The following is a 24,781-nucleotide window of genomic DNA, read 5'->3' on the forward strand; positions in this document are numbered from 1 at the left end:
TCCTAAGACCGACGCTTCAGAAAAGTTGCTGAAAACTTTCTAGCGCTTTTCTCCCGCCCCGCCTCCCTGCCAGATCCGCCCCCTCCCCGCGGGGCCGGGAATTCCGAGGGGCGGAGCGGGGCGCGGAGATAGGGAGAGGGCCTTCTAGGGACCCGGGAGATCGAAGCGGCTTCGCGCCCTTAACCTTGCTGGACGGCCCACTACCTTCTCCGTTGCCCTGATGGGGAAACTGAGGCCCTGAGCCAGAGGCACACGCAGGGGAAGGCCGAAAGCGCGGCCAGAGGCGCAGGGAAAACAAAGAATTCCGACAGCCAGGGAGGGGGGTGGACACACAGACACAGGGACAGACCCGAGTGCAGAGCTGAGTCTAGCCTTTGGGCCGGGAGAGGGCCAGAAGACCGCGAGGGGACTGGGGAGGCGAGGACGACTGAGCGGGGGAGGGGGCTGGGGAAGCCCGCAGGAGGCGGCAGAGGAGGGAGGAACTTCCCAAAGTTGCCAAACATGGCTACCTCGCCTGCCGAGCCGAGCACGGGGCCGGCAGCCGCGGGGGAGGCAGCGGCTGCGACCGAGGAAGAGGAGGAGGAAGCGCGCCAGCTTCTGCAGACTCTGCAGGAGGCCGAGGGGGAGGCGGCGGCGGCCGGGGCGGGCGAGGCGGCGGCGGCAGATTCCGGGTCCCCGGGTGCCCCGGCGTCTCCCTCCGAGACCGCGGCCGAGGAGCCCACGGGCCTCCGCTTCTCGCCCGAGCAGGTGGCGTGTGTGTGCGAGGCGCTGCTGCAGGCTGGCCACGCCGGCCGCTTGAGCCGCTTCCTGGGCGCGCTGCCCCCGGCCGAGCGCCTACGTGGCAGCGATCCGGTGCTGCGCGCGCGGGCCCTAGTGGCCTTTCAGCGGGGTGAATACGCCGAGCTCTACCGGCTCCTAGAGAGCCGCCCTTTCCCCGCCGCCCACCACGCCTTCCTGCAGGACCTCTACCTGCGCGCGCGCTACCACGAGGCCGAGCGGGCCCGAGGCCGTGCCCTGGGCGCGGTGGACAAGTACCGGCTGCGCAAGAAGTTCCCTCTGCCCAAGACCATCTGGGACGGCGAGGAGACCGTCTACTGCTTCAAGGAGCGCTCGCGCGCGGCGCTCAAGGCCTGCTACCGCGGCAACCGCTATCCCACGCCAGACGAGAAGCGCCGCCTGGCCACGCTCACCGGCCTCTCGCTCACACAGGTCAGCAACTGGTTCAAGAACCGGCGACAGCGCGACCGAACTGGGACCGGCGGCGGAGCGCCCTGCAAAAGGTGAGGGGACCGGCCTTCCTCGGTTCCCGCTGGAGTCTGCGCGCCTGACCCTTGGTACCCCTCGGCGTTGGCGAGCGCACGGGCTGAGCGCAGAGAGATCAGGCACACCCTGGGTTCTCTGGGCATCACTGCCCCAGGGGGCTGAGGTTCTGGCTCTGTTTCTAGGTTGGGGCTGCAGTTCAGGGAGCAATGAGAAAAGGGAGGAGGGTCCCCTAGAGGGGTGATGGTAAGGGTAAGGAGGCCTTTGTCTAAGGCACCTAGGGCGAGGACCTCTGCAACCCTTGGTGACCATTACTTACGCCCACCCCCACGCCCCCTCCGGCCCAAACAGCATGGTCTGTTGCCTGCCTTTGTTGTGAAACGTGAACCTTCTCCGGCTCCGGTTTCTCTTGTAACCCAAGCCCTTCTCCTCCCACCCCAGCGCGAGGCCTCTAGTTCTGGTCTCTGACGCCCCAGGGGAGGAAAGGGGGAAGAACTGGAGTAAAGGCTGCTGCCTCGCTCTGCTGCCACGCGCCTGCTGACCCAGGGGACTTGGGGCGGACTGGGTGCTCGGCTGCAAGCCAAAGGAATAGGAAAAGCTTCCCTCCGGCTTTACATTCCCGCTATGCTGTCAACCCCAGCAGGGTTTGTGGAGGCTCTGGGATCCGTGCGGGTCCTCTGAAGGGCTCAAAGAGTTAACAGGAGTTTGGGTTGCCTCTGCCTCTAGGGCAAAGCAGCCTTCAGACCTGAGACTTAACCCTTTTTCCTGCCAGTGAGTCCGATGGGAACCCCACTACTGAGGATGAGTCCGAGTCCAGCCGAAGTCCGGAGGACCTGGAGAGGAGTGTGGCCCCCGTAGCTGCTGAGGCCCCCACCCAGAATTCTATCTTTCTAGCGGGGGCCACCCCTCCTGCGACGTGCCCCGCCTCCTCCTCTATCCTAGTGAATGGCAGTTTCCTGGCAGCCAGCAGCCCCCCAGCAGTGCTCCTCAATGGCAGCCCAGTCATCATCAATAGCTTGGCTCTAGGAGAGGCTTCCAGCCTGGGGCCACTGCTGCTCACAGGAGGCGGGGGCGCGCCACCACCACAACCCAGCCCCCAGGGAGCCAATGAGGCCAAGACTTCCCTTGTCCTGGACCCTCAGACAGGAGAGGTTAGATTGGAAGAGGCTTCGTCTGAGGCTCCTGAGACCAAAGGGGTTCAGGGAGCTGTTCCTGGGACAGCTGGCGAGGAAGTCCCAGGGACCCTGCCCCAAGTAGTCCCTGGTCCCCCACCCACCTCCACCTTCTCTCTGACCCCAGGAGCTGTGTCCTCAGTGGCTGCTCCGCAGGTTGTACCACTCTCCCCCTCTTCTGGGTACCCAACAGGCCTAAGCCCCACCTCCCCACTGCTGAACTTGCCTCAGGTGGTACCCACTTCCCAGGTGGTGACCCTGCCTCAGGCTGTGGGGCCACTCCAGCTGTTGGCAGCTGGGCCAGGCAGCCCTGTGAAGGTGGCAGCTCCAGCGGGGCCTGGTAATGTGCACCTGATAAACTCTGGTGTGGGAGTGACTGCACTGCAACTTCCCTCAGCCGCCACCCCAGGTACCCTCCTGCTTTCCTCGGGCCTGCTGGGCTGGGGGAGCCCGTGTTCTGCTTCTGGTACATCTCTTGGGGTTAAGCCTACTGGTTCCTCTGCCTGCTCTCCAGCATCTTGCCCTCCATCTCTTCTCTCCACAGGAAACTTCCTCCTGGCCAACCCTGTGTCTGGCAGCCCTATTGTCACTGGGGTAGCTGTGCAACAGGGCAAGATCATCCTTACTGCTACCTTTCCCACCAGCATGCTCGTTTCCCAAGTCCTGCCACCTGCCCCCAGCCTAGCCCTGCCCCTGAAGCAAGAGCCAGCCATCACAGTGCCTGAAGGAGCCCTCCCAGTGACCCCCAGCCCCACCCTCCCTGAGGGTCACACTCTGGGGCCAATCTCTACTCAGCCACTGCCACCTGCTCCTGCTGTCACCTCTGCCACCAGCCTGCCTTTCTCCCCGGACTCCTCTGGCCTGCTGCCTAGCTTCCCAGCACCCCTGCCTGAGGGTCTGATGTTGTCACCTGCAGCTGTGCCAGTCTGGCCAGCAGGGCTGGAACTGAGCACAGGGGTGGAGGGGCTGGGGACACAGGCCACCCACACTGTGCTGAGATTGCCAGACCCTGACTCCCAGGGGCTGCTCCTGGGGACCACAGCAGGGACTGAGGTTGATGAGGGGCCAGAAGCTGAGGCCAAGGTCCTGACCCAGTTGCAGTCAGTGCCTGTGGAGGAGCCCTTGGAACTGTGATTGCTTGGACTTTTCACCTCTCCTGACAATGGTGCTCAAGGTGCTAGGACAGAAGGAGGAACCCTCAGTAAAGTGGCTGCAGTCTGAAGGTCCCACACTACAACCCTCCACGCTGGACGAGCTGCAAGCCCTGGAGAAGCCAGAGGAACCACCCCAGTCAGGGCACTGTCCCTTGCCTGATGGGAAGTCTTTTGTTACAGCCCTCTTTGCATGGGGCTCTAGGGGTCCTGACTAGGGCTTTGTCCTCTACTTGGTACTAGTTGAGGAAGGCCCTGCTAAGTGGCTGGTTTCCAGCCAGCACCCTCACCATAACACTATTAATAGGCCCACGGATACCTAGTGCTCCCAGAACTGCCTGAATCCCAGGGATGGGAGACCAGGGTGTGACCCAGAGAGCCCTTCTGCTGAGGAGGGTCTGATGGGTGCATGGGACCCTTCCCCTACTTCCCTTGACTTGAGCCCCAGGATCCAGTCCCAGACCAAAGATTTCCCCCTGCCCACTCGGGCAACCCTGGCCTCTTTGTCTAGTTTGTATCGTAAATCTTTATTTTTCTAGGACATGTTATGCCTCCATTTCAATTAAAGTCAAGTTAACAGACAACAGAGCCATTGGGGTAAGGGTCACCTGCCAAACAACCAGCCCAAGAAAGAACTAGACAACACGAAGCCTGAGGTTGTGGCTTGCTCTTTTTGTTTGGGTTCTTTTTGAGATGGGGTCATGTTCTATAGTCCAGGCTGGCCTCAAATCCTATCTTTCTGCCTCAACCTCCTAAATGTTGGAATTATAGACATGGGTCATCACATCCCAAGCCTGGATTTTCAAGGTAAAGGAGTTGAGTTCATACCTGTGGAACTCAAATTTCAGAAGCAAAGGGATTCTGGATACAGCATTGCTTCTCCCCTGCTCTTAAGGGTTCCACTTCATTTTAGGACAGCTAGAGTAGGGAAGTGTGCAATGAGAACAAATGGGGCTGAAGCAGGATTGATTCTGAGCTGCATTTCATCTGGGCACTATCCTTTAGAACAGGTGGGAAAGGCTAGTAAATACACTTCCTCTCTGGTGCTGGGGGTGGGAGGCTGGGCAGGGGACCCTCAGTAGTGGCAGCTGAGGCCCAAAGGAAACAAACATTGGGGGACCTGGGAGTTAAGCAAATGGCAGACCCAGCAGGGGCTGCCCCTCTCACTGGCAGTGAGGGGAGGGCAGTAAAGCCAGGGCCAAAGGCACTTGGACCCTGTCAGCCATCAGCTGGTAGAAGGGCTTAGGGGTATCCCCATCGTCGTCCTCACTGCTGGAGCTCTCCCGCTTCAGCTTCACAATGCGGTTGTGCTGGCGGCTGAACCTGCGTGCCTTAGTGCTGGGGACAGATGGAGGTTCCTCATTCTTGGCTCCTTGGTTCCTGCACAGCCCTCTGCCCCCAGCACTGACCAAACCTAAGTTTCAGGGAGCCAGAACACTCTTTGGTCCCATGGGGCCAATCTGTCTTTGGGGTGCCAGGTTCTGACACCTAAATTGGACCCTGCTGGGTGCTCTTCACAAACAGATTTCGACTAGTTTGGAAATGGCAAGAGGAAGCCCTTGAAGTTGGTGGAAGGGATAGAATTGGGGAAGCATGGCTAAGGCAAGAGAGAAAAGGCCAAGTGACAGGAAAATAACCGAGATGCTCTATGTGGCAAAGCTTAAATGGGAGGCAGCATGTCCAAGAACAGCAAAATTCATTCTCTTTCCAGCTGCAGGTGACACTACCTGTCACCTCCCAGGTCATAAAACGTGTGACCCAGGGGCCTGGAGATAATCTGTGAGTAAGCACTTGTTCTGGGCCGTGAGTTTGAGTTGCCAATATCCACATAAAGAGCTGAACCAAAAGCTTGCTGTCCAGGCATCCTGGCTGTAAAGGCCAGTTCCCCATTAAATGGGAGGCCTTACCTCAAGGCAACAAGGCAAAAAGCAAGAGAAAGACACCTGATATCCTGGTCTGGCCTCTGCATGCATGTGCATGCGTGCACATACCACACACGCATGTGCATGCAGCACACATATACAAAGAAAAGGAATCTGTGTTTCACAAGTCCTCAGCCCAGGAAAGCCCCAACCTGTTAGTAAAGTCATGAGGCTCTGAGTGAGGGATGAGAGTCACAGGTTGGGGCCCTTGGTTCCCCCCACACCCTCTGGAAGGTACTTCTCACCAGTATGGTCTCCTTTCCTCCAGAGTCATCTCTCGCCACAGTTGAGCCAGGACCTTAGTGGCAGCTGTGGATGCAGTCCCAGGACAGGCTCTGGGACAGGAAGGAGGAGGTCACAATGGCCACACCATGGTCCTTGGCCATCTTTCCTCTCCCACCAGACTTCCAGTGTCCCATTTCACCCTCTGAAGACACAGATTTCCCCAAAAGCAAATGACCTGTAGCCACCACTTCACAGGCTCTCCCTACGACCCACAAACCCGTTCTTCCAGCAAAGCTCAACCACCAGTGACAGGTCTAGGGCTGGCACCTGATCTAAGTCAACCCCAAGGATGTTTAGAGATGAGACTTCTAGGGCATCCGGCAGGACTGAGCCTGAACCTCCTGAGGACAACCTGCTACCAGTGTGGCCCAGCATGTTGGAGACGACAGCTCAGGAGAGAGGGGCAGGACTGATTCAGCCCAGAACCAAAGTTTTCTTGATGGTGACAGAAGGCCAATTAATTTCCTTTTCTCTGGTGTCTCAAGTTTGAGCTTGGGTCTGCTGCATGGCAGTGGGGCCACATGGTCTTAGGGTACACATGGGGATGGTAACCTCTTTATACCATTAAAACCCCGGGTGCCCTCACCCACCGGATGTAATGCTTCCGGTTCATCCTGCAGAACATGATGAAGCCATTAACACACTTTTTCTTCACCTGGCCAGGGCAGGCCTTTCTGCTCTCCTTGAGCTTCCCAGAGCCCTGGCTTGCTTGGACCTTCTTGGTCTTCTTGCCAGCTACTGGCAGGCCAGAAGACTGTCGGGTAGGTGTCCATGTGTAGTCTCTGTCCTCATCACTGGGGGTCTGTAAGCCCACAGGGTTGGCCTGCTGCAAGACAGAAGACTGAGCAAGGGAGAAGACCCCTGTCCTCCCGGGTGGATGGCCACCCCTCTCACCTCCTGTCCCCACAGGGACTCAGTGTCTGTGGACTCTGAACTGGAGCTGCAGCTAGACAGCACCTTGGTGTTCTCACTCAGCGACAGGTAGCAGTGGTCCAGTGAGACTGAGGACTGGAAGTTAGGTGGGGCTGTGGGTGTGTCCTGGACCTGATGAGGAAAACACTGACTATGGGATTCACAGAGCATCAGAAACAGTGCAGGTGAAACACGCTTGTCTGTATCCACACCCCTGGAAACTCAGGAACCTCAACTCAAAGGTCTCAAGCAGGGCCTCATGACATCAATTCACACATGAGGAAACAGACTAGAACAGGGACATAGGATGTCTCAGCTGGAGGATACAGGTGTCCCCTCCCACCTGCGTGGCCTCAGCACCAGTCCCTACTGACTGATTCTCCCTCCCTCCTGCTCCCTCCTGTGCTGAACTGGAGGAAAAAACAAAACTGGGTGACATCAGTGGAGTTTTTCTTCATGAACTCCAGAACATGAGGCCTGTGATGAGACTACCCACTGGAGTAAACTCCATGCTCGAAGAATTGAAATTTATTTGGCCATAAAAATTGGTACACTCCTGTAATCCAATCTCTCTGAAGGCTGAGGCAGGAGGATTGATTTTGAGGCCAGTCTAGGATCCAAGACCCCTGTGTCATGCACAGGGACACATTAAACAAGCACATACTAAGCATCGTGGCTCCTCCATGAGTGGTAAATCCCTGAAGGTGAGAGAAGTGTCCTGTCCCCACCCTGCTTGGGGAGTAGCTGCGATCTTAGCAGGCCTCTCTCAGGCTCCTCATGGGCAGCGGTAAGCTCAAAGGAGGATGGTGAGGACAGACTTGGTAATTCTTGGAAGGATGGAAGTGTGTGATGCTCATTAAAGGAGTCAAGCCAGGAAGATGGAACTTACCTTCTCTTGGGGGTCCTCCAGTTCACAGGCAGCAGGCAAAGGCTCCAAGAGACCTGTGAGCAGAGAACTAGAGGGACTAGGCACCTTTCTCACAGTACCCCTGGCTATCCCCAGTCCCCTTCTCTGATTTTCTCCCCTTTGGGATTTCCTAGCCCATGTCCAAGTCTCACTCACAGGCCAGCTGTGAGTGTGGCAATTTTCTGGAGCCTCCCCTTCACTACGTGGCCTAGTGGACCCTATGTTGGAGGAACTATGGGCCCTTCAAGGCCCTGTGAGAATCCACTGGGCCCATCTCAGACCCAAGTACTTGGTGGACAGGTGTCCCTATCTTTTATGAATGAATGAAGCTCCTCCCACTCTGGCAGCCCACCTTCAGTCAGAAAGTAGGTCTCGTCCTCCAGGACATGATCTGGCAGGATTTTGCTTGGGGAGCTGAAGAGGGAAGAGCTGAGTCCTAAGATCTCACTCAGGTAGTTCGTCTCATGCCAGGTATTGCTCTGGGAAGACTCCGAGGCCAGTGGGCTTCCTGAAAGGATCATGGCACTCAGGAGTGTGGTCAACCCCCAGTGCAGCAGCAGGTTTTGAGGGGATAGTGTCAGACACTGGGGAAAGAAGACTACCATTCAGAGTCGTGAAGGTAGAGGAAATTAAGAGGCACATTGCCTGGCAATACAGCAACAAAAAAGGAAAGATCATTGTTACAGTGTGTCAAAGCCAGCAGCCTGATTGTAGTAACCCATAGCTCTGTTTAAAAAGTTCTATAGTGGCTGGCTCATGAAAATAGGGATTGATTAGCAAAGTCTGGCATAGCAATCAGGGGGCAGAGTGATAATAAGCATAGTATGTTTGCTATCCCTGTGCCTAGCAGATCCCCAACCTTCTTCCTGCTTTTCTCTGCCATAGAAACCCTCTGGAGAGGAAGGTTCAGAAGGCTCACAGCCTACAAGAAGAGGAGTTGTAATCACCATTGGGGCTGTCTTCTGAGGTCCACGCAGGAAGCCAAGGGTCAGTGTCTGGGGTTTCTTTGTGTGTCTCACTGGAAGTACACAAGAATAGCTTCTGCCTGTGAGAGCTGGAGTCATAGGAAGACACATAGCCCCGGGATGAACTCAGCTGTGATTGTGGAGCTCACATGGGCCACTCCATGCAACCCCAGAGGATTTAATCAGTCTTTAGGGAAAATGAATTGGTAAGCAGATGCTGACACAGAGGGGATCCCACGGAGGAAGTGTTCCAGGGAAGACCAGAGGGCACATCGGAGAGGATAGTTTCCCATGTAAATCAGAGAGGCAGATGCTCCAAGTAGAGGGACCAGAGCAGCAAACTCAGAGCAGGTGGTGTGAAGACTGGAGAAGATTTGTGCTGCTCAGTGGAAGGTTCATGGTAAAGGCAAGAGAGGGCTGACATGGTGAGAGAGGTCACATTCTCCAATGCCAAGGAAGAGGTTTGGGCTGTATCTTGGATCAGCCCCACTGATACAGTCACGGTCTGTAGTAGAGAAGCCCTCAATGGATGAGAATAGGCTGGGATGGGGAAAGAGGCAAGAAGATCAATGGGTAACAATCCAGACCTTCATGGGAGTCTGCACCAGCCAGCACACAACTGGACCTAGGGTGCCATTTAGGGGACTCTGGCAGAGAATGTAAATCAATCTCTCACACTCCACAGATACTTCAGCCCCAGCCACTGATACCCCAGGGTGTCCTTACCTGAGATAGGGCTCTGCTTTGGTGAGGAAACAGGACCTCTGATCTCTGCTCTGAGCCTTGATGTCAGTGTCAAGCTCACCATCCTGGGTCCCTGCACCATAATCACCTGGAGGAGGGGTGTCAGAATAAGGTGACTATGACTGTATATGGGCTAGATTCCAAGGCCCCAAGACAAGGAGAAAGAAGGGGACCAGACTCTGCCACCAGTCTTCTTCCTTCTATACCCAAACAAGAGCCCAAGTCATCGCAGCCCTTACTCACCCCTCTATCTATCAGAAGCTGCACTGACGATCATCAGATCCTTAACATGGAATAACAATGCCATGACAACAGGGATGGCCACAAGTGTGGCTGGCCCTTACCTACCCCTGCGCATCTTTTACTGAAGTACAACGCAGTAGACCCCAATGGGTTGTCCCAGTCACTGCTACATGAATGTCTAGCCCAAGTCATATAGCTAGCAGGAAGGTGATGCAGCTCTGGGACCACGGCATTCTATCACCTCAGAAATTATGGGGGCCCAGGAAATGTGGGTGATTCCATCACTGGACTGAGAATTTTGTCACTACTGTGTCACAAGCACCAACAAGTTATGGCCTGGCCTAGAGGAGGTACGTGAACAATAGGGAGCATGATGGAGAACTGGGCACTCTGAGGCCTCAGAGCTAGTGCAAGGCCAAGGCTTGCATTCCTGTCACTCTTCTGTCCTTTTTAGGGAATTCCACCCCTACTCCCCTCTGGTACAGTGACAGGGCCAAGTGACAATCTGGCTTCTTCAGAGAAGCCCAGTAGGCTTATGCTCCCCCATCCCCAGGCTTGAGACCTGAAGCTTACACACAGGGTGACCTGATCCTGCCCCTCCCTTATAGTCCCCCACACAAGAAAGGAAAGCCGTGGGTGAAGCCCCATGACAAGAGACGCAGTGTCATCCCACTCGGTGATGTATGCCTTGTTGCTAGGACTGTCCAGGAGGAAATCTGTGAAGAAGCACACAAATACACATGTACACACACAGTGGGGGGCAGAGAAGAACACATGCAAATAAAACAGTAAGTTCCTGCTGAGGAAAGGCACCAACTTATGATGTCATAGGCAACAATATTCTGAGCCATGTCCAAGTACACCAGCTGGGCCCCTCCTCCATCACTTTCTGACAGGGATAGTGCAGATGTGGGGTGGGTGCCAGGGCTGAAGTCTCTTGGGTAGGTGGCACCTTCCCTGTTTTCTTCTTTCTGACCTGGGTATGCAGTGACCAAATTTTCAGGCTGATTCAAAGCCAGAGAGCGGCGAGGCTTCTGGGGCCAGGTTGGGCGCTCTGAGAGAATAGAGACAGAGTCAGGGGGCTTGGTGAGGATACTGGGATGCCTCAGAATTTGGCCCAAGGAGAGAACTCTTCTGTTCTGGACTGTCACATTCCAGAGCACTGCCTGGCTTGGCCACTTACCAGCACCCCAGGTGTGCCCAGCTCCTCAAGTAGAGCTTACTGAGCCAACTCGGTCTATGTAACTCTGAGCTCTAACAACATGATGCATAGTTGGTGTGATATTCCACACCCAAAAGACACCAGCTTTCTGGGTGTATGGTACACACTTAGGAAGTTTCTAAGTACCTGAAGTAATTCCAATGTGCAGCCATGGATCTTCCTTCAACTCTGTCTCCCCTATGCCCTAGTTCAAGGACAGTAAATGATAACAGCAGCATCCTCCTTGGGCCTTGCCAGTGCTTCTGATATAAGCACAGCTTGGCAATGTCTGCCCGGGCTTTTCTGTAACCTTGAGAGGGCATGAATTGGTAACTGTCCCAGTGAGGAAGAAATGAAGGTCCAGAGGAAAGCATGCCACCCTAGACCTCAGCACCCCCTAGGAAGGTCTGGGAGTCTACTCAGGCACAGACTGACAAGGCCTAGCTCAGTGTGTCCCTACAGGAGGAAACTATGCTACATCAGCAGCTCCCTGTCCTGCCTCCAGAGACCACATGTACCTGACACTCAGGTGAACTTCTTCTTTCGAGGTCTGGAGCAGGTGCCCCAAAGGTGCGACTTCTGATAGCTGGAGGGAATGGAGTGCCTGCTGGGTTGGGCCGGCAGATGGGTTCCGACCCAGCCCTGGGAGTGGAGAAGGGGGCAGATCAGAGCCCACTCTCCATCCTGGACATCGTTTTCCTCCCAGACAAGGCTTTCCAACCCTGGAGGTGGGAAGGTTTTCAGACAGGCTTTACAAATAAGGAAACTGAGGTCTATGGCTGCACAGCCATGAGGTCAAACATAGGGACATAGGTGTGTCATCCCAGCATTTGGGAGGCCGAGGCAGAAGGGTTACTGCAAGTTCAAGGTCAGTCTGGGCTACACAGAAAGACTGTCTCAATAACAAAACAACAAAGAAGAAGAGGAGGAGGAGGAGGAGGAGGAGGAGGAGAAAGAAAAATAAAAACAAAAGTAAATTAATCTGAGCAGGATATTTCCTGGTTCAGTCTTCTAATATTTCTCATCTCTACCCCTCTGCTCTGCCCTACAGACCTCTTCCCCCTGCTCTAGCCTTTGTGCCCCCAGCCTCTTCTTCCTGCCTGAGTATTTCACACCAGCCACTGTACAGTGCTGGGTAGCTGTATGCTGTAACCACCATGTTGTTTCTCTGTTTTAATATATTTGATTCTCATAGCACACAAAAGAGGGAAGTTCTGGGGGGCTCCCAATTTACAGATTGTAGGACTGAAGCCCAGAGAGGCTATGGTCATGGCAGAGTCTGAATCAGGATCTGGCTTGGAAAAGACATGCATCAACCCGCTCAGTGCTGTATCTTCTCCAGCCACATCTCCTGCCTGTCCCTAAACATTCTATGGTTCCTCACGCCCACATGCTCTTTGGTCAGAGTGGTTCTGCAGTTTGGCAGGGTGCTGTCCTTGAAGGCCAAGCTCTCCGGCTTCCTTCTCCAAACTCCAAAACACAGTGTCCATGTTTTGCTTTGTTTCCTTGAGACTGGGTCTTGCTCTGTAGGCTACGCTGGACTGGAACTCACTATGTGGCCTAGGCTGGCCTCTGGATGCTGGAGTAACAAGTGTGAGCCATCACATGAGGCTCTCCTGCAGCACCTTGCTTACCTCTCTGCTGTAGACACCTCCCTCAGGAAGGAGAAGACGGCCGATCAGTTTCCCTGACAGCCAGGAAAGCATGTTGGAGGTGGAACTGCTTACCCACAAATCCACCTTTGCTATCGCTGTTGTGGAGCTTGAGCAAAGCCTGGACCACATCAATGCATCTCTGGAGGTAGTGGATGTAGTGCAGGACACGCAGCAGGATCTCCTTCTGCACAGAGACAGGGTGGAGAGTGGGGCACCTTGCCCACCTGACCTCTTGACTCCATAAGAGGCAGAGGTAGCAGGATTGTGAGTTGGAAGCTAGTCTATGGTGCAATCTGTAAGACCCTGACTTGTATAAGCTTCAGGGCCCAGAACAGTGTGAGACTCCTGGGAACAGAGACAGGAAGTACCTCACAGCCTACCCTCCACACATACCCTAGTAGGCATATTGGCAGAGACTCGCCTATTCTGCTATCTAGCCCCTACCTTGTCCTAGAGAGCCAGCTGAAGACTGAGGCTGAACACTAATGGGGTTTGGAAACCTAAGGAGGCAGAGCTGGAATCTGACCAGGGCAGCCTGCCTCCTGGTCCCAGTTACTGGCATATACTCCTCAGCTTCTGGCCCCAGGCCTTTTGCTCATACTTACCTCCCTATCTGGGTCCCCTCTTCTCCCCACAAGCCCCCTCACCTGCCTGCTCCTCCTCTGAACTTCAGCATGGCCCCCTTCTCTTCTGACCATCTGGCCTAGGCGGGGTCAGCTTCCCACATTCCAGTGCTTTCTAATAGCCTGGACACGGCTTTCTGCTTTCTGTCGCCATGTTCTTCTCTCCCTTTGACCTTGAGCTAGCTGAGGCAAGACTTTAGCTAACTTATTTTTATATTGCAAAGGCATATATGGAGAGGTGGCTCATCCAGGGGCTTTTAAAGAAGTAGATTTCTCACAGCAATCAGCAGGGTGCTTCCGGCCAGTGGGCAAACACCACCTGCCTCACCAATGCCACTAAATACCTCCTGAACTGCTGCGGAAGACACAAAACTAAAAACCAATATAAAAATCATCAGCCAAACATGCTGGAACACTCCTGTAATCCCAGTTCTCAGAAATATGAGGCAGGAGGATTGTGTATTCCAGGACAATACAGGCTATATAGCAAGACCACATAGAAACAGAGACAAGAAGACTGAGAGTGGGAACCCTCTGCACCCACCCTTCCAGACACATGCACACCACACTCTCTCTCTCACATGATTTTTCTTAGTCAATGTTTGAATGAGATTGTCTTCAAGGGAGTCTCAAGGGACTGAAAAAGAAAAGTGCACTCAGGAGGTAGGTCTCTGAGTTTGAGCCCAGCCTGGTATACAGAGCAAGTCCCAGGACAGCCAAGGCTAAACAGTGAAACCCTATCTCAAAACAAAACAAAACAAAAAGGCCCCCACCGAAAAAAAAAAAAGAAAGGAAAGGAAAAGAAAGAGAACAAAGCTGTGAGTGGAGCACTGAGCAGGTGTCTCTCTTAGACGGGCACTGAAGTCTTTAAAGCTGTGAAGGGCTGTACACACATGCTCCATGCAGAGGTGGTTAGGTTCCATCCCTGATTTCAAAATAGAAGGCTGTTTCTGTTTTTCTGTTTTGTTTATGGAGAAAGTCTCACTGTGTACCTCAGGCTGGCCTCAAACTCGTGATCCTCCTGCTTAGCCTCCAAGTGTTGGAATTATAGACATGGGCTCCATACCCAGCTAGAAGGCTCAGTTTTGGTGCTTTAGTAACATGACCTGGCAGCTACAACTAGGTGAAACTTCAGAGACCATTTCAAGCTATAATAGGTCTTAAAACTGTCACAACAGAGAAGTCATCCGACAAACATCTACTGAACACTGAGTGACTGAATGACTGAAGGCTTTTAGAATGATGTATTCTCATCCATTCTCGTTCCCTCTCTCTCCCCACAACCTCTCTCTCTTACCTCCTTGCCCCTTGGGTATTTCTAGGCAATCTGTTCCTTTAGGAATTTCTTTATTTTTAATTAAACACATAGGTTTTTGTTGCTGTTGTTGTGTTGTTGTTTTTTTTAAAAAAAAAAACAGTATCTCACTATGTAACTCTGACTGTCTATGTAGACCAGGCTAGCCTTGAACCCACAGCGATCTACTTGCTTCTACCTTTGAGTGCTGGGATTAAAGGTGTGTGCCACCATACCTGGCCTTCTTCATGATTTCTTTCTTTCGTTTTTTTTAAAGATTTATTTATTTATTATGTATACAGTGTTCTGTCTGTCTGTATGCTTGCTGGCCGGAAGAGCGAGATGACTGTGAGCCACCATGTGGTTGCTGGGAATTGAACTCAGGACCTCTGAAAGAGTAGTTAGTGCTCTCTACCTCTGAGTCTTCTCTCCAGCCCTCTTCATGATTTCTTAAACCAAAGGGTGAGCATGTCTAGGGGCTAGAGAGTTGGTTCCGCAGTTAAGAGTATTTGCTGCTCTAGCAGAGGACCTGGGTTTGTTTTCCAACACTGATATGGGGGCTCACAACTCTCTGTAGCTCTTATGCCAGCTGATCTGACAGCATCTCCTGACCTTCACAGGTGCCAGGAACACACATGGTATACATACATGCATTCAGTCAAAACATTCATACATATAAAATAGAATAAACAGATATAAGAGCTTTTTTTTAAGTGAGCATATTGCCAGGTGTGGAAGCCAACACCTTTAATCCTAGCACTCAGGAGGCAGAGATAGGTAAATCTCTGAGTTTGAGGCCAGCCTGGTCTACACAGGGAGTTCCAGGACAGCCAGGGCTACACAAAGAATCCCTGTTCCAACAGCCCCCCCCCAAAAAAAAAACGTGAGCATGTCCATACATCTCTCACAGCCTTGCTAGGTGTGGTGGCATAGGCCTATAATCACAACACCAGAAGCTGAGGATTGCTATTAGTTTGAGGCCACTCTGGGCTATAAAGCAAGTACCAAGCCAAGTAGGAACACATAGTAAGACCTTGTCTCAAACTGTAAAAAGAAGGCAAGCCTGTGAGATGGCTTAGCAGGGAAAGGTACCTGCCTGACATCCTGCATTCGGTCCCTGAAGTCCATAGGAGAGAACTGACTCCCACAATTGTGTCATGATATTTGAACCAAATAAATAACTTAAAACTTTAAAGATGGAGGCATATTTAAGATATTCAACATTTGATGTTTGAGTCCAGGAATTCACAGTAAACTGGGAACAACAGTGATCAATCAATATCTGCTCTAGGCTGGATGCTAGGAGTAGAGTCATCCTTTGGAGTCTTTGCCCTGGATTGGAAAGTCAGTGGCCCAGAGAGAGTGGTGGGGCAGGGGTTCTGAGCAGAGGAGAGGATACATGGTAGAGAAATCAGCTGAATGGGCTGGTGAGGGCACAGCAATGGGTCAGAGGGTGAAAGTACTTGGTGTACAGGCCTGAGGAGCTGAGCTCCATCCCCAGATTCCACTGTGAAGGAGAGAACTGACTCCCAAAAATTGTTCTTTGGCCTCTGTAAACATGCCAAGACATGTTTCCCCCTTTCTCTCTCTCACACACATTAATGATTTTTTTAAAACAGAAAGTAGGCCTCTGTTTTTTAAAACAGAGGTAGTGCACATCTTTAATCCCAGCACTCAGGAAGCAGAAGTAAATGAATCTCTGAATTCAAGACCAACCTGGTCTACAGAGAGAGTGTTCCAGGTCATCCAGGGACACACAGAGAAACCCTATCTTGAAAAACCAAAAATAAATAAATAAATAAATAAATAAATACATTAATAAAACAAAACAAAACAGAGAGAAGTAGAAGGAAATCAGGCCTGATGATACAGGCTCATAATCCTAGCCACTCAGGAGGAAGACACAAAGGATTCCAAGTTAAGGCCAGCCAAGACGACAGAGTGAGCTCACGGTCAGGCTAGCAGCTTAGTAAGATCTTGTCTCAGGAATAAGTATAGTTCAGTGAAGAGTATTTACATAGTATGCACAAGGCCCTAGTTCTAATGGATCATCAGATAAAAGCTTTAGCTGATCTTCTGGAGGGCTCAGGTTTGATTCCAAGTACCCAAGGGTGGCTCCTAACCACCTCCAGGGGACCCAACACCTTCTTCTGTTACTGTCACACATGCAGGGAAAACACCCGTGCACATAAAAAAATTAAAATAATTTAAAGATTAAAAAAAAGTAGACAGCCTTAGAGATAATTCCAAAGGAGATGACCATCTTGTACATTATAAAATGCTAGATTCATTCCTTGGGGACAAGAACTGTGTCTGTCTCTTCCCTGGTTTTCCAGAAACCTGTGATAGTACCTATACATAGCAAATATGCACTTGCTTGAGGACATAGAAAAATCCCCCCATAGTCACATCCTAGTCCCAAAGGCAGCCACATCCTAGTTCCATGCCTGTGAATAGGCTGCCTTACAGGGCAAGGGGACTTTACAGATGTCATTGAGTTAAGGATCTGGAGATGGAGAAATTACTTGAGATTACCCACGTGAGTCTGGTGTAGTCATGAGGATCTTTGTAAGAGGGAGGCAGGAGGGTCAAAGGTGGGGAGACCATATGAGAACAAAGAAGCACTGAAGAGACTTTGTTGATAGTTTGCAAGCAGTGTGAGGCCTTTGCAAATTGCCAAAGGAAAAGAAATGAATTCTCCTGAGTCTGTCTGTCTCTCTCTCTCTCTGAACCCAGGGCCTTCTGTGTCCAAGGCAAGTCTTTACCACTGAGCTACCCTCCTCAGTCCTCTATTTTACATTTGTATTTTGAAACAAGGTCTCACTAAGCTGTCCATGCTGTTTTGAACTCACTCTGTAGCCCAGGCAGGCCTTGAACTTGCAGTTCTCTTGCCTCAGCCTCCCAGGTGCCAAAAGGAAAGGCATGTATAACTAGGCCACACTTTTTATCTTCCCTGTGCACTTTACCCCCATCCTCAAGGATGAAATCTAGAACCTTGCACAAGTCAGACAAGAACTCTGTTGCTAAACTACAGGTCTTTCAGTACTGTTTAGGAACAGAACTTATATTTCCTTTGTTTTTTGAGACAGAGTTTCTCTGTGTATCCCTAGAAGTCCTTAAACTCACGCTATAGACCAGGTTGCCCTTAAACTCCCAGAGATCACCTGTCTCTGCTTACTGAGTGCTGGGATTTAAACCCTGTCCCACCAGGCCTGGCTTACTCTTTCCTTTTTTTAACTGAGAACCTGGGGCTGAGAGAGACTGAGGAGTCTCAGACAGCAGCTGTGAGACCTGGAAGGCTCCTGCTCTGCTGTGTGACCTCTGCTTCTACTTTTTCTCTCCTAGTTCCCTTTCCTCTTTCTCTGTGTATGTGCATGTTCATGTGGGTGCCAGCGTGCACATGCATGTAGAGGTCAGAGGTCATCTTCAGTGTCATTCCTCAGAGGCTGTCCACTGTCAGGTTTTTTTTTTTCTTTCTTATTTTTTTAAATTTTCTTTTATTTTTGGAAACAGGGTCTCTCAATGTGACCTGGGTCACTGGCAGATTAGTCTAGGTTGGTTGACCAATACAAGCATGCACCAAGACACCTCATGGATGCATGGCTTTCTGTGGGTTCTGGGACTGGCGCTAAGGTTCTTATGCTTCAGTAATGAGTGCTGACTGTGCTGTCTCCAGCCCCTGCTCTACCTACCTCACCTCTTATCCTGAAAGAATCCCGTAGGGCTGGGGGTATAGCTCAGTGGTACAGAACTCCCTGACCTTGGGCAAGGAACTGGCTTAAGAAAAAAATCCTGGTGGGATCATGAACTCCCAGAAATTCCTGCTCAAGAGCTAGACCACCCCTGTTTCAAGTCCGTCACTGAGAGAGCCTGCATGGATTTCTCAAGAGAGGCCCGCACTTATTGCTCAGACATCCTTCCTCCCTCCTGCTTCATCTCCTTTAGTCCCCACACCTTGGTATGCTTCTTGTTTCTGGCCGTCATGGTCACAGGGATCAGCAGGGCCAGTTCTCGAAGCTTGTTTGTGTGGTTCTTCTTATCCTTCCTGTTTGGGGATGAGAGCCAGTTTTGGTTAAGACGTCTAAAATTAAACCTAGCTTTTGGAGACAAGGTAATATGATCATATTGCCTCAGCCTCTCAAGTGCTAACATTCCAGGCATGAGCCATCACATCTAGCTTTAAAGGTTTGCCATCTGCCCCCAAACCTTTGGTCTAATACCAAGGCTACATGAGACCTTGTCTCAATAAACAAACAAATAAATAAATACCCCCCCCCAAAAAAAAACCCTAAAGAATTAGCAGTAATACAGGAGATAGTGATGCATGCTTTTAATCCCAGAACTTGGGAGGCAGGTGGATATCTGTGAGTTTGAGGCTAGCCTGTTTTACACAGTGAGTGCCAGGCCAGTCAGAGCTACACAGAGAAACCCTGTCTCAAAAAACCAACTATATCTTTTTCATCCATTCATTCAGCAATTAGTGAGCATCCACTCTGTGGCAGAAATTGTGAGGACAGGGCAAGAGTATAAAGAGCAAATAGTTCTTCTGGAGCTGAGGGTATAGCTGGAGGTAAGGGCCTCAATCACAGTTACACAAACATAAAACAGCAACTCGGATCAGAATGAGGGGTTCACTACAAATGAAAATGTGGTGTCACTTGTTGAATAATTAAGATCTTCAAGATTAAGAAAGTAAATCATTAAACTCATCATTTAGGTCTTTTTATTCTATGTGTGTATGTGTTAGTTTTGGAGACAGGGTCTCTCAGTATACCTGAAACTCACAGAAATAGTTAGGCTGCCTGGCCTAATCTCAAAGCCCTAGCTCCATCTCCCCTGCACTTGTTTGTATTTGTGGGTGCTAGAGATCTCATCTCATATCCTTAACCTTGCATGCCAAGCACTGTACGGATCCAGCCACCCAGCACCCAATTGTTGGAAATTTTAAACACTAGGCCCTGTGTGAATGACTGCACAAGTCATACACCCATCAAGGCTGGCTCTGATGGCAGGTAAAGGAGAGGTGCTGTTTGGTTGTCAATGTTGTAATAGCAGGTTTTGACCTACAAAATAAGGGGCTTGTGACCTAGAACTCCAGACTAACCAGTGACGTCTTTTCCTTTGGAACTAAATCTGGCGAGAACCTAGTCTAGAGGATGAGAGCAGGTGAGAAGAAACAAAAAATACTCCAGACAGAAGAAACATATGCAAAGGCCCTGTGGCATAAAGGAGTAGGAGGAACTCAAGAAAAATAAAACCCAAGCACTGGAGCTCAGCAAGCAAAAGGGACAAGGCTGGAGGAGGCATCTTGGGTGAAACAGAGACCTGTAGGATTACAGTACAAAGGAGTTTTATCTCCATTCTAAGATCTATGAAAAGCACTTAAAGGGCTTCCCACAGTAGACAGCACCGTTAGTTCACTTCTTCAAATGTTGTTGAACACAGAGACCACACACACTAGTCATCTGAATTGAAGAATGAAGAAGAAAATATCATAAATGGTTTCCAAGTGACCTCTTCACTGCCATTTTGAGGCGTGCTGTCCTTGGGCACACTGTGCTACCTAGGATGGCCTCAAATTCCTGGGCTCACATGACCTTCTGCCTTGGCCTCCTCGGTAGCTGAGACCAGTAGTGTGTTCAGAGTTTTCATTATTATCTTAGCCAAACCAGATTTTCTTTCTTTCTTTTTTCTTTTCTTTTCTTTTCTTTTCTTTTCTTTTCGAGACAGGGTCTGTTATAGATAGCTTAGGTTGGCTTTGAGTTTCTCTATGTAGTGAAAGGTGGCCTTGAACTACTACTACTTCTTCCTTTTTTTCTTTGAGAAAGGGTTTCTCTGTGTAACCCCAGTTGTCCTGGAACTTGCTCTGTAGATCAAGCTGTAAGACCTGGAACTCACAGAAATCTGCCTGCTTCTGCCTCCTGAGTGCTGGGATTAAAGGCATGTACACCACTACCCAGAGGACTTTATTTTGAAAGAAAAACTGGTGTTTGATCAGCACACATAAACCCCTGGTTCAATTCTCAATACTGAAAACAAAAGATAAATATAATAAGTAAATCCTCCAAATCGCCAATTGCTGGTCCTGTTATTTACCTATTTATGCATGTGTACAATACCTGAGTGTGTAAATCCAATGTCTTCCTGAGTCACTCCCCACTTATATTTTCAGACAGTCTCCTTCTCAAGCTGGAGCTCACTGGTGTGGCTGGACTGGCTGGTCAGTAAGGCCCGTAAGAATCATCCTGTCTCTCCCTCCCCCGTGCTGAAATTATAGGCATGTGCTGCTACACGTCTTCTCCATGTGGGTCCAGGAAATCAGAATCACACCCTCATGCTTTGCATGACAAGCACTTTGTCCACTGAGCTATCTTTCTGATCTTATTTATTTACTTGCATGGTTTGCACCTATAATCCCAGCACTTGAGAGTGTATGGCAGGAGGACTCTAATGAATTTAAGACCAACCTAGGATAGAACTACAGCTTGTCTCAAAAAAAAAAAACTGAAAAAAAAGAGGGTACAATCATTTCTCAGAATGTGTTAGGGGTAAGGGATGGTAGATGATGAGACACATAGATTATTGAATGACTTGTTGATAATTGCTGTTTTTGCTTCACCAATATCCCGTTCCCCTTCCCTGAAAATAGTACCTCAATTGTCCTTTGGGAAGCCTCTCTACTCTCTGTTCAAGTTTTCCAGAGAAACTGACTCTATTTTCCCCTTTTAAAAGGAGCACAAAACCAAGGTATATCTAAGAAGTTAGCATGATGGACTCAATAAATCTTGAAAAGAGCCTCTTTGGGATGATCCAGCAGGCAGGATATGGATTGAGCAGCTAGGAGTCATCTTGCCCTCCCCTAAAGAGAGTCTGCTTGATAAGAAAGATAGAGCCAAGGCAAGCAGAGCCCTATCAACACCATTCAACCCTTGTCAGGGACTAGCCATGCCCTGGTGCCCCTAAATTTTTGTTTAAATGATCCAGCAAATACCCTTTTATACCTAAGCTAGTTTTCTACCCACTGCAACCAAGAGTCTTTTATTGTAAAGATTCCCTCATCTACAAAGGGGGCAACAAGAGTCTAAACTGTTGATTACTAAGGTTCCAGGAAGCTAAGCTACAGAATACATGATTCTTCATTTTCTTCATGGTGCTCCTTCTGAGCAGTACCTACTACACAGAGGACCAGAGCAAGGAGGTGCTTAACTGTGAGGTGCTTAATAAATTAATGAGGGTTGAATTGACATCCATTAAGGGGAAGACAGTACAGGGAAAGATGAACTTCGACTGCTTTTAATTTGTCCAGACTGGATGGATGGAGAGGAATCCAATCCAACTCTCAATCTGCTATATGAATCCCCTTTTCAAATTCCTACAGCTCAGTGGTAAAGGGTTGCCTATCACATAGTACGTGGTCCTGAAGGCTGTTTCAGTATTTCCTCTCACCCCACAATATCCAAAAGATTCCTAACATTTCATAAGTGTTTTACAGGTGGATGAATAACCAAAAAATTAAACGGGCTGGAGAGATGGCTCAGCAATTAACAGCACTTGCTGCTCTTACAGAGACTCCAGGTTGCAATCCCAGCACCCACAATGGCTCACAGCACTTGTAATGCCAGGTCTAGGGTGATCTGGTGCCTTCTCCTGGCCCCCACAGGCAGTACATGCACAAAACAAACAAACAAAAAAAAAAGAAAGAAAGAAAAGAAAAGAGGGTCAGAATGGGAGCTGTGGATATAGTATAGTGATTTAAAAAAAATTCCTTAGTACCTCACACCACAAGATCCTGGATCCATACCCAGTACTGGAAAAACAAACAAACAAACAGAAAAACCCAAGAACATCAATGCCTGAAATCAACTCAGAACCCTCTCTGGGAAATGGCGGGAATATTCGCCTCTGTTTCTTTGTCAAGGTTGCTGTAATGGTCAGTAGATACAATTAAAGGGTAAACAAACAATCTGGAAACAGTGTTTAGTAGCCTTGTTTTGTTACTATTATTCTACTCAAACCAAGCTGCTAAACTGAGGAGGGGAGAACTATTACCTGTCAGAAGGACTCAAAGAACTATCTCTGAGCTCATCAGGAAAAATCAAGTATCTGCCGGAACCCAACATCTGCAGAGGGAAACAAACTGTTAGTGCTCTTTAGGACTCCAGAATGAATGGGGCAAATGGTGCACACCCTTCCCCACCCCCATGGTGTATCTTTAAAAGCACCTGAAAAAAGATCCTAAAATAAGACATAACTATGGGCACAAGAATCTTAATTAAAACTATAAACTCTAAATAGAGGAACACAAATTCCAAATGATAAATTTAAGCTCCTAAAATCTAGATCTAAAACTAAACCCAGCAAATTCCCAGATATTGATCTCAGAATTTAGACATCAATAATGGGATGCCAAAGTCTGAAATACAAACTGTCCAGACTGAAAACTGTGGCTTGAGACCTCTCGAAGAGTGGTTGGGGCTGGGACACAGTCTGTCTGTGTAGCTCTGGCCGTCCTAGAATTCACTATGTAGACCAGGCTGCACTTGTACTCACAGAGATTCACCTGGCTCTACCCCTCCGAGTTACATGGTGATATTAATAGATGAAAACTGACTTTAAAATCCCAAAGTGAGAGCTGGATAAATGGATTTATGGTTAAGAGCACTGACTGCTTTTCCAGGGGATTTGGATTTGGTTCCTAGCACCCACAGCATAGTGTCTCACAACTATCTCTAGCTCAAGTTCTAGGGGGTCTAATATCTTCTTCTGACCTACCCCAGCAACTCTATGTATGTATACATACATGGATCCATGCAGACAAAACACTTACACAAAAAATAATTTAAAAAAATTAACCCCAAAGTGAACCAGGTTTGGCAGTTTCATACCTTTAATATCAGGACCCAGAGGCTGGGGGGTGGTGGCGGCGCACGCCTTTAAATCCAGCACTCGGGAGGCAGAGGCAGGCGGATCTCTGTGAGTTCGTGGCCAGCCTGGTCTACAGAGCTAGTTCCGGGACAGGCACCAAAGCTACAGAGAAACCCTGTCTCGAAAAAACAAAACAAAACAACAACAAAAAAATATATCAGGAAGCAGAAGCAGATTTCTCTGAGTTCCAGGCCATAGTGAGACCCTCTCTCAATCTCAAACAACAACAAACAGACAGACAGACCAAAAAAGAAAAGAAAGAAAGAACGAGAGAGAGGGAAGACCAATAAATAAATTCCAATGTGAGGGCTAAATCCCCCAAAGGTGCTTCCAAACCTTTAAACCTGAAAATATGATACTGAAATACTGGATTGCAAACTGTTGACTATTGACCCTCAAATAGGACCCTAAGCCTAATACCAAGATCACAAACCACAAACTTTTTTTCTTGACAGGGTCTCTCCATATTCTAGCTCAGGTGTATGTAGTACAGACTGGACTCCAACTTAACAAGATTGTATGTGTGATTTACTACAGCCAGCTCAAATCACAAGTCTTTATGCTGAAAAGCCCAAATTCTATAGGAAGACTATCCAGGATTCTTTAAAATTAACCTCAACCCCACCCCACCCCCGAAAAGTATTTCATGTCCTACAATAAATATCTGCAGACTCCAAAACTATCCTTTCAGATCCTCAAATTGTTATCTTCTTAGAAAAACCTAGATCTTGGGCCAGACGTTGGTGACGTAGGCCTTTAATCCCAGTGCTCGGGAGGCAGAGGCAGGGGAATCTCTGTGAGTTAAGGTTAGCCTGGTCTACACAGAAAGTTCCAGGACAGGCTCCAAAGCTACACAGAGAAACTCTGTCTCGAAAAACGAAAAGAAAGAAAGAAAGAAAGAAAGAAAAAAAGAAAGAAAGAAAGAAAAGATTAAGAAAGAAAAAGAAAACCTAGATCTCACGAAAGCTTCTACTGGAATCTAGAACCCTAAACTGGTGCCTCTATTCAATGCATAGGAGGACAACTCCAGGCCTTAAAACGAGTTCTCAAAAACCCAAACTGTGCCCAACCCAAGATCCTACTTTCATACCTCAATAGACTCCATTGAGACCGGAAAAGCCTCAAATTAGATCTCTGACTCTCCAGAGGTGAACTCTGGAACCTCAAATTAAGATTCCCAGACCTCCTGTCTTCAAGATTCCAAAAGCCGAGCCTCGAACCTCGAACCTCGAGCCTCGAACAGGAGACTCCACGTCTCCAGCGCCACTCAGAAAGAACTTTCTAGAAATCCAGATTCAGCACCCCTCCACACACACACACACACACACACACACACACACACACACACACACCTAGGCCTAGCTTCACACCTGCTTCAGCTCTGTGGTCCTGCTCCACTCTATCCCGAAGGAGGCCACCGCCATAAGGTGCGACTCTGGGCACTCCAGGCTCCCTGCTACCCCGGCCAGCTAGTGCCCGGGCATCCACTGCCCCACACCCTTTGGTCACCAACACCTGCCTC

The 24,781-nt window shown here is 49.8% G+C and overlaps 2 protein-coding genes across 2 annotated transcripts; one reads left to right on the plus strand and one right to left on the minus strand.

The window, feature by feature from the left end:
* Nucleotides 1-122: 122 nt before the first annotated feature.
* Six5 (SIX homeobox 5) lies at nt 123-4,252 on the plus strand. Its single transcript, XM_041654001.1, has 3 exons — nt 123-1,280; nt 2,033-2,841; nt 2,977-4,252. The coding sequence occupies exons 1-3, from the start codon at nt 502-504 to the stop codon at nt 3,564-3,566; spliced, it is 2,178 nt and encodes a 725-aa protein (XP_041509935.1). The 5' UTR covers nt 123-501; the 3' UTR covers nt 3,567-4,252.
* A 494-nt stretch (nt 4,253-4,746) lies between these two features.
* Meiosin (meiosis initiator) lies at nt 4,747-22,454 on the minus strand. The gene is given in 14 exon segments (XM_041653269.1): nt 4,747-4,921; nt 5,751-5,840; nt 6,381-6,616; nt 6,685-6,828; nt 7,592-7,644; nt 7,962-8,117; nt 8,557-8,663; nt 9,301-9,406; nt 10,379-10,615; nt 11,281-11,366; nt 11,368-11,404; nt 12,502-12,601; nt 18,289-18,379; nt 22,384-22,454. Coding segments are annotated over 14 exon segments (1,689 nt in total).
* Nucleotides 22,455-24,781: the final 2,327 nt, after the last annotated feature.

Source organism: Microtus oregoni, unplaced genomic scaffold (genome assembly GCF_018167655.1).
Source record: "Microtus oregoni isolate MIOR12 unplaced genomic scaffold, Mior012 000006F_ref0000085, whole genome shotgun sequence".
Lineage (NCBI taxonomy): Eukaryota > Metazoa > Chordata > Mammalia > Rodentia > Cricetidae > Microtus > Microtus oregoni.

Excerpts from the sequence above, each read along its gene's own strand:
- Six5 (XM_041654001.1), top strand. The coding sequence starts at position 502 with ATGGCTACCTCGCCTGCCGAGCCGAGCACGGGGCCGGCAGCCGCGGGG. Across the intron at positions 1,281-2,032 it reads GGCGGAGCGCCCTGCAAAAG|TGAGTCCGATGGGAACCCCA; the intron begins GTGAGGGGACCG and ends TTTTCCTGCCAG. Across the intron at positions 2,842-2,976 it reads TCCCTCAGCCGCCACCCCAG|GAAACTTCCTCCTGGCCAAC; the intron begins GTACCCTCCTGC and ends TTCTCTCCACAG.